Here is an 8,615-nt window from a genome sequence, read left to right as displayed (position 1 = left end):
GGGAGGCGCCGCTCTGCGCCGCCGACCGGAAGGGGCGGGGCGGCGGGGGCGCGGGCCGTGCCGCTGGGCTCCGCTCCGCTCCGGGCCGCGCCGCGCCGGGCCCGCCCAGCCCCGGGCCCGCCCAGCCCCGCAGCCCGCCGGCCCCATGGCGCTGGAGCAGGCGCAGGCCGACGGCCCGGCCCCGCCGCGCCTCTGCGAGCCCGGCCCCGCCGCGCCGCCCGGCAGGTAGGTAGGCCCGGCGGGCCGGGGCCTGGAGCGGGAGCGGGGCCGGGGCGGGCGGAGCGATGCGACCGACCGGGCTGTTTGTTTCGCGCAGCGGCAGCGGCCTCTCCGCCCCGGAGAGCCCCAGCGAGGCGGCGCCGGGAGAAGCGGAGCCCGCGGCCGCCCCCGGCCAAGCCCCGGCGGCGCCCGGCGGCGAGGGGGAGCCCGGCCCCGGCGGCCCGGAGGCCGGGGGGCAGAGCGGCGGGGCGGCGGCGGCGGCGGAGGAGGAGCCCGACGCGGAGGCGGCCCCCGCCAGGCCGTCGCAGAACATCGCGGTGCAGGTGGGGGCCGGGGCCGGGGCCGGGGGGAGGTCGGGGCTTGGGGCGAGCAGGGCGGGGGTCCCCACGGGCGCTTCCGACCCGGGGGGGGCGGGCGCGGGCGCTTTGGCCGGCTTTGAAGTGAAAGAACGAGACGAGGGTTGGTTAAGAGCAGCCAGAACCTGGCGCGGGCAGTGTTTCTCCCGGACGGGGGGCTGACAGCAGCCGTCTCCCTCTGCAGACTGACTTCAAGACGGCCGATATGGACGTCAACACGGATCAGGACATCGAGAAGAACTTGGTGGGTATCGAAGCCCCGCGATCGGGTCCGGGCTCTGCCGCTCCCGTTCCCCGGGCAAAGGAGCCGGAGCGCTGCTCTTCCCGCGGGCTGTTTGTTCTCGTGTACATACCAGCCTTGGCGTTCTTAAGTTCTTAAGTAAAGGAGGAAACGCAGCGCTAGCTGCAGCTGCAGGCAGCGCCTCCCCTCATCTGCTCTCACCGAGAGAGCCTGAGCTCGGAAAGATGGGAGCCGTTTGGCCGTGGTTCCTGACAGCCGCGCCTGCTGGGCTCCCGGACACGGCGGAGCTTTCCTGCCCCTCTCCGCGCTCTCTTCCGCGTGAGGGAAGGGGAAGGGGAAGGTTCTCCCTAAATTTCCGCTCTCCGCTGCAGGACAAAATGATGTCCGAGAGGGCTTTGTTGAAGGAGCGCTACCAGGAGGTGTTGGACAAGCAGAGGCAAGTGGAGAATCAGCTGCAGGTGCAGCTCAAGCAGCTCCAGCAGCGGAGGGAAGAAGAGATGAAGAACCACCAGGTATCTGGCGCAGCCCTCCTTTTCCGTAACCCGCCCGGTAGCGCTGCCGCTTGCGCGATTGAGGAGGGCTGCTTCGGCCTCGTGCGGAGGGGCAGAGCGGGGCGCGAGGCAGGCCGCGAGCAACGGCAGTGCCACGCCGCGTTGGCCGCTTCTCGTGCGTGCTGCGCTGTTTTACAGCGCTAAGGACTCCCCTGCCCGAATCGGCGTGCTGAGCAGCTCAGTGCCCCTTAAAGTCCTTCTAAAGAGACGGGAGAACCTGCGGTTTAGACCGTCTGTCTGTCCGTCTCCTGGGTTTCCTCATGACAAGTGCCACGTATCTTGTCTGCATCTACGAAAAAGAAAGATTTTGATGGCGCGCGTAATCTCTCTTCAATTGATCTAAATTAACGACGGCTTTAAAACCAAACCCACTACTTGGGAATTTTGCTCTTTATTTGCGCGATGCTTGTTTTGCTCTAGGAGATCCTGAAAGCCATTCAGGATGTTACGATCAAGCGAGAAGAGACGAAGAAGAAGATGGAGAAAGAAAAGAAAGAATTCCTGCAGAAAGAGCAGGATCTGAAAGCAGAAATTGAGAAGCTCTGTGAGAAAGGCAGAAGGTATCAGTATGGAAAAGCAAGTAGGGGTGGGGGTTTTTTCGGAGGAAAGGTGTGGCCTGACCCCGATGCGCAGGTGCGTAAGCAAAAGAGGATCGCTTTGAACTTTTTGGAAGCAGCGAGTATTTTGGCGAGCAGTTTAGGACAGACCTGTACGGTTTTGAATGCGTCTCCTGCAGCCAGAGCCGCTTTTCTTTACAGAAGGTCTCAAGATGAATTTCGGGGCAGCGGGTTATCGCTGTGCCCGTTGGGCGTCCGCGTGGGCAGCGCGTGGCAGGGGTGACGCGCAGCTCAGCTCTGCGTGCTCCCGGCTTTCGGAATCCGGAGCCTTCCCGCAGGAGGCGGCAGTGCTGGGGCAGGCTCTCGTCGGCCCTTTCCTAGTTATTCTCCTCAAAATTTCCCGTCTCGGTGGGCTGCTTGACTGTGCCTCGCACCCAACGGTTCGAAGGGCGGACCGCTGCCGTCGGGCTGTGCTGTAAGGCGGGCCGCGCGCTCTGCCAAGAGTCTCAGGGGATTCGGGGTGGGTCTAACGCAGGCGAGATGCGAGTTGCTCGTGAAGGTTCCTTTGGGTGGCGAATTTGCACTTTCCCGGAGCCGTTCTGTCACGTCGCAGAGGTGTGAGTGGTTTTTATTCTGAGGACTCGGTGATGGTTTTGGAAAAAGCTCCGTTCGTAAAGGTTCCGAGTGCTCGGCCCCTGTTTCCCCCTGAGGGAACGGTTGCGAAGCACACGTCGCGTCAGAGCAGCCCAGCGCCCGGTGGGGGACGCTGGTTCTGTGCCACAGCCTTCGGGCAGTACCGTGATACAGCAAGATTCTTGCCCGGGAGGATGTTAGCGCTCGCTCTCCAACGTTTATTGCATGGTGCGGTCTTCAGGGTGCGTTGTTACGGCGGGCGCGCAGCTGCGCCGGCGTCGACTGAACGCGGGACCGCGGCGTTCGCGGCTGGGCGATAACGCCTCCGCAGCGGGTGACTCCATCTGTCCTTTTTCTCCGGTGCAGGTTGCTGAAAGAGCAGGAGGAGAAGGAAAACAAGATTGCTTCTCTGATCGCAGAGCAGTCCGATGAAAAGTAAGGCTCTCGTCTGTCACCGGATTAATGCTGTTGGTTGAACTCTCTTTTCCCTCCCGTCCTTGGCGTGAATCTGATGCTCCTGCTGGGGTGGGCTAGCGAGAGCGGCCGAACGGCGCTGTCCAGTTGCGCGCTCTGAAGGCTTTACCGCCTCTTCCAGCAGGCCGGCGCCCCCGGTCTCTGGGTTAAATCCTCTTTGATCCTGGTCACGAGCAGGCTCGTAGGTACTTGTGACATAAAGATCCCATAAGGTTAGAGTTCATGGTCAGTGGATTGACTCGGCTTGTCACTGCTGCCTCTGATTACCCAGAATTAGGGCAGAGCTATTTCTCTGTTCCCCGCAGCTGCCCGACTACTCGAAACTCTGGCGCGCTCGGGTATTTTAAAGCTGGGCGGAGAAGCTCCAGATCCGGGCACAGACGCTCACGCGACACAGGTGGAAGGGGCCCGCTTTAAACTTCTCCAGGATCAGAACGGCTTAGTTCTGTGTGCTGGTTCGGTTCTGTTCCCGGTTCAGCCCTGCGCACCTTTCCCTGGAGTCGGACTGAATTTTGCCGAGGGGAATTCCCCTCTCCCCGTTTTGCCCAGCGGCTTTGGGTGCCGGTCGCTCGCGTGCTTTGGAACAGCTCGTTCTCGGGACGGCGACTCACGCGGCCTTGGGAAGCGCGGCTGGTGTCGCGGTCTGGAAGCTGTCGGTCTTCCACGGTTTCACCCCACCCAGAGCTACCGGGATCGATGGGTTTTGTGGGAGTTTGTCAGCTGTTCCACGCCGTTCCAGCGCCTAAGCCTAAGCCGACTCCTTCTGTCTCTGCCTGCAGGCAGCTGTGGGAGATGGAGCTAGATAAGCTGAAGAACCAGCACAATGAGATCAACAGGAACATTCTCGAGGAGACAGAGCGGGCCTGGAAAGCAGAGGTTAGTAGGTGATTTCTTACCTGCAAAGCAGTTGTTGAAGAGTCTTTCTAAGATTCCAGGTCGTAATGGATGATTACGTGGCGGTAGGAGCAGTTGAGGATGAGGCTAAGTCCCCCTCTCCGTGGGACAAGAGAAGGGATGAGCAAAGATCAGTGCAGTAAACGTTAGTCGGGCCTAACTAACTTAGCGTGGTGCTTAGCGAAGAGATCACAGTCGCAGTCTGGTGGCAAGAAACAAGGGAGTACAAAAGCTGCCCTTCGCCTGGGGCCTCTCTCCGCTAGATCCTGTCCCTGGAGAGCCGGAAGGAGCTGCTGGTGTTGAAACTCGAAGAAGCAGAAAAAGAAGCGGAGCTACACCTCACCTACCTCAAGTAAGTCCGTGTAGTCTCAGAAGCGGCAGGGTAACGCGGGGGTCCCGAGGGACCCGTCTCCTCTTCCTCTCCTTGCACTGGAGGTTTGACTGAAGTAGTTGGAGGTTTCCCGTGGCTTTCTTATCAAAATCGCGTGATTCGGTAACGTCACAAAACGAGGGTACGCAGAGCTGCGCTTATTCCCTTCACCGTTCATCTGCCGAACCTGTGCCCCGCTCTTGGCAGAGCGCTGCCGGCGCGGCGTTGCCTGCGGTGTCCGTGTCTCTGCCCGCCAGAGCGGTCCGGGCTCTGGAAGCACCGCGCGCGCTCTCCTCTCGCGGGGTTTCTCGCCTGGGTGCGAGCCCTTCTCCCCGCCCAGCCGGAGGAGGGGAGCCCTGATGGGGGAAGGCAGGAGGGTGCGGGGCGGTGGTTGCTCCCGCTTTTGCTGCCAGTGAGAGCGCAGTTGCAAGTGGGAAAGTTCAGTTGCGCTTGCAGGTCTGCGCCGCCCACGCTGGAGACGATGAGGCCAAAGCAGGAGTGGGAGATGAGGCTGAACAGGATACGAATGACCAAGGAAAGCGTCCGAGTGAGTTCCTGCCGAACGGCTCCCAGCCTAACGGCGACGGCTCTTCGCGTTGGCGCTGCTTTGCCTGCTTAGTTTCAACCCTCTTTGGGAGAGGACCCAGACGCAGAAAAAGCTGCGCGCCCCAAAGCACGGCGCAGTCCGCCTGCCTCCGCGAGCAGCCGCAGAGATCTTCTGCCTGCCTCTTCGGGCCTGTGTGTGCGGATCAGCCACGTGGATGTGAAAGCAGCGTGTTGGCCTCATCGCCGAGGCGGTTATTCTGCTTCTCCCTCTGGCTCCTTTTTCCTTCCCTTGACTCCCGTGGAACCAAACCGTGTCCTTGTGAGGGCCTGCAACCGTGCCGGGGCTGAGGATGCTCCGCCCGGGCAGGGGAATCTGCCTGTTCTAGGCACGCAGTGCCCAAAACTTCCTCGGGCAGAGGCTTTGATAAATGCGTCCGTTTTCTATCTTCTCTGCCAGGATCAGTTCAACGACCACATTCAGATGGTGAGAAACGGCACAAAGCTGAGCAGCCTCCCGCAGATCCCCACCCCGACGCTGCCACCTCCTCCCTCAGAAGTGAGTGCCTCTCCGGCCGCACAAGCGCAGGCTTTCCCTGCTGGGAAGCTGCTGCGGGACTCCGGGGACAGCCCGCCCGCCGGCCCCGAACTGGCACCGCCTGCGCCGTCCGCCCGGACGGAGGCGGCGTGGCTTGCGTTTTCCGCAGTCCTGCGCTTGCCCCCTCTGTGTTGAGGCTCACCCGCCCTCCCTGGCGAGGAGGGGAAGGGTCTCTTGCCCTTGCCGCGAGGAGTACAGCCGCCAGCGCCGGCGGTTCGGCCCGCTCCCGGCTGGCTGGGGAGGGAGGCGCGCGGCTCTGCTTTCAGACGGGCTTATTCTAACCAGCCTTCCCTTCTCCCCTCGTTTTTCTTTCTCAGACAGATTTCATGCTGACGGCATTCCAGCCCAACCCATCCCTTACGCCCAGGCTCCCGTTCCCCATCGGACCAGTTCCCGTTCCCATGGTCATGCCGAGTGCTGATCCTCGGGCGCTCTCCTTCCCTCTCCTGAACCCTGCGATCTCCAGGCCCAACCAGCCTTCCCCGCCGCTGCCTGCTTCCCAGGGAAGAAACAGCCCCGTAGTGGCATCGCTTATTGGCACGCACAGCCCTCACATGACTCCCGCTGCCTCCATCCCTCCTCCGCCAGGCCTGGGAGGAGTTAACGTCACTCCGGAGTTTCACAGGCCGCAGCCGGCCGATAAGCTGGAAAAGCTGCTGGAGAAGCTGTTGACTCGGTTTCCGCAGTGCAACAAGTAAGTGCCTGGCGTCGCCCTTCCCGGAGAGCGAAGGCCTGCCTGCGGGCGGTGCGCCGGGGCCAGGGGAAGCGGAGCTCCGCTGGGCGCTTGCGGGGTCTGGAGGCGGCGGGGGAAGCCTGAAGGCCGGGAGCAGCGGCCGGGTGCTCTCTGTCGGGTTTGCCGTAGCACCGAGAGTGAGAAACATTTGGGGCTCTGTCTAAAGGGCAGCGGTGGCACCCGAGCACGGCCGAGAGCACCCTCCACGCGGCACTGCCTCGGGCGAGTCCTTCAGCCCCCGCCGTGCCACGTCCTGGCTGCGCGACAGGGCGCGCTCTGGCTCCAGCTGGGGCTTCCCACTCTTTCCCCAGCGCTTTGGGGACAGGAGCTCGCTCAGCGTGCGATTCGCCTCATTTTGACGGTTGAGAGCAGGCGCTCCTTCGCCGCGATAAGGGCTTCCCGCAGGGCTGGGGTGCCTGGCTCGCCTGGAGCAGCGTGGCGGGGCCTTGGCGGAGGGTCCCCGTTGGCGGGGCCGCTCGGCTCGCTGGCGGTGGCTGGGAGCTCTTAGCAGGCTGCCGTCCCTGCAGGGCCCAGCTCACCAACATACTGCAGCAGATCAAGACCGCTCGGAGGACCATGGCGGGCCTGACCATGGAGGAGCTGAACCAGCTGGTGGCAGCCAAGCTGGCGGAGCAGCAGGAGCGGGCGGCGGCCGGGGCTCAGGTGGGAGAGCGGCGGGGGGCTGCTGGGAAGGGGAGCCGCCGGGACGGGGAGCCCGGGCAGCAGCGAGAAGCCGTGCCTGCTCCCTGGTTCCCTGCGGACTGAGCCGCGCGGGGCCCGCTGCCGGGACCGCGCGGAGCTCGGGCTGTGCGCCAGGCGTGTCCCCTGGGGTTTCTGGGGAGCGGTTTTCCCCGAGGTGACTTGGGGCGACTCGGCCCTCCTTTCCTTCTGGGCTTTTCTGACGGGCCTCGCTTGCCTTGCTGCAGCCTCTCGGGCGAATCAGGGCCCCCATGTTCTCCGCTCCGCTGCCTCAGATCAGCACGCCCATGTTCCTGCCCCCCGCCCAGGTGGCTTACCCTGGAACAGCGTCACACGTAAGAGTTTTTGGCTTCGCCATCCCCAGGGAAAGCGGAGGGAGGGAGGGAGGGAGCCCCTTGAGAGGTGGCCGAAAGGATGAGCTGGTGAAGCTGGGACCGCTCTCCTCACACGGCTGCTCGGGCGGGTGAGACAGAAGGGAAGGGCTGGGGGCACGGATCCTTTGCGCTTCACGTTGGGGAGGAGGGGAGCGGCCGCCAGAGAGGCGCCGGAGGCTCCGACGTCGGGTGGTGGCTGCGTGCGGAGGGAGGAATTGGGCAAACTGTGGCCCCTGGCTGCAGCAGGCAGGAGGAGCAGCTGGAACGTGGAATACGTGACCTGAGCTGGGGTGTCTGACTTCCCTGCCCGTCTCCTTTCTCTTCCCCCGCTGCTCGCCCCAGAGCCCGGCTGCCTGCAAGCTGTGTCTCATGTGCCAGAAGCTCGTGCAGCCCGGTGACCTTCACCCCATGGCCTGCTCGCACGTGCTGCACAAGGAGGTGAGTGCGCTTCCCCGCCGTCTGCTGCTCTTGGCTTCCTCCTAACGGTTCCCGGTGCCGATTCCCTCCCAGGGGCCCCGGGCACGCGTAGGGAGTCCCCGTTGTCCCGAGATCTTGCCAGGAGAAGGGTGGGATCCATCAGCAACTTCTCTGCGTCCCGTCACCCCCCCTTTCCGCACGCTCAGCTGGGCCACCCTGTGTGCCCCTTCGGTGGTGGCTGTCCTTACTCCTGCCCCCGAGGCTGTGCTCGTCGCTAGGAGGGTTAGATCCTGGCCGTTTGCCTTCCCGGAGCCGGACAGCCTGGGAGGATCTAGAACACGGGGCGGTGGAGAGGGCCGCCACCGTTGCCCGCTCTTGGCGGGCGCTCGTGGGAAGAGGAGGAGACTTCTCATCCCGCCGTGCTGGCAGTGGCTCGCCTGCGTGGGCAAACCCCTCGTCCCCATGGCTCTGGGGCCTCCGGCAGCTCCGAGGAAATGGAAAACCAGGTGTTGAGGAGGGGCTGATGATCCTGCTAGGTTGAAGAGGGCTCCCTCCGCAAGGCGGCCTTTTGGTGGAGGCTGTCTCGAAGGAGCAAAAGAGACCGTCCCTTAAAATGAGCGCCCTCGCCAGCACCGTTGCGGAGAAGTAGTGCCACGCTGTTCGCAGCGCCTTTCGGTGGGGCCAGTGGCTCTTGACCAATTCTCTCTCTTCCAGTGCATCAAATTCTGGGCGCAAACCAACACAAATGACACTTGCCCCTTCTGCCCAAGTCTCAAATGACGGCGACTCGAACAAAGCGGTCCCACGGGAGGAGCTGCTGTGAATAGACAGGATCAGTTCTAAGATTTCTACAGTTCTATATTTATATGACCATGTATACACATGTACATTTTTATTATATAGGTAATGTGTGTATAGAAAGTCTGTATACATACAAATTCATAAATAAAGTGTGT

General features: G+C 62.9%; 1 protein-coding gene across 2 annotated transcripts; it reads left to right on the top strand.

Annotated features, from left to right (window-relative positions):
• The first annotated feature begins 124 nt into the window (after positions 1-124).
• On the top strand, positions 125-8,612 carry RNF214 (ring finger protein 214). Of its 2 annotated transcripts, none has more exons than XM_082330677.1 (15): positions 125-225; positions 317-542; positions 760-819; positions 1,188-1,328; positions 1,788-1,927; positions 2,924-2,992; positions 3,811-3,907; positions 4,189-4,277; positions 4,740-4,842; positions 5,299-5,397; positions 5,754-6,130; positions 6,697-6,832; positions 7,096-7,203; positions 7,585-7,680; positions 8,374-8,612. In XM_082330677.1, the coding sequence occupies exons 1-15, from the start codon at positions 146-148 to the stop codon at positions 8,437-8,439; spliced, it is 1,887 nt and encodes a 628-aa protein (XP_082186803.1). In that variant the 5' UTR covers positions 125-145; the 3' UTR covers positions 8,440-8,612. The 2 variants fall into 2 exon arrangements, with proteins under 2 accessions (XP_082186803.1, XP_082186804.1); XM_082330678.1 differs by having other exon boundaries at positions 4,752-4,842; positions 8,374-8,611.
• The last annotated feature ends 3 nt before the right edge of the window (positions 8,613-8,615 follow it).

The sequence above is a fragment of the Platalea leucorodia genome, assembly GCF_965183815.1.
Source record: "Platalea leucorodia genome assembly, chromosome: 20".
NCBI lineage: Eukaryota > Metazoa > Chordata > Aves > Pelecaniformes > Threskiornithidae > Platalea > Platalea leucorodia.
This window is presented reverse-complemented; position numbering and strand designations above follow the sequence as displayed.

What these genes read in the sequence shown, in the direction of transcription:
- RNF214 (XM_082330677.1), top strand. Translation starts at nt 146, where the DNA reads ATGGCGCTGGAGCAGGCGCAGGCCGACGGCCCGGCCCCGCCGCGCCTC. An exon ending in AAGAGATGAAGAACCACCAG is followed by an intron (nt 1,329 to 1,787) that starts GTATCTGGCGCA and finishes GTTTTGCTCTAG; the next exon opens with GAGATCCTGAAAGCCATTCA. An exon ending in GCAGAGCAGTCCGATGAAAA is followed by an intron (nt 2,993 to 3,810) that starts GTAAGGCTCTCG and finishes CTCTGCCTGCAG; the next exon opens with GCAGCTGTGGGAGATGGAGC.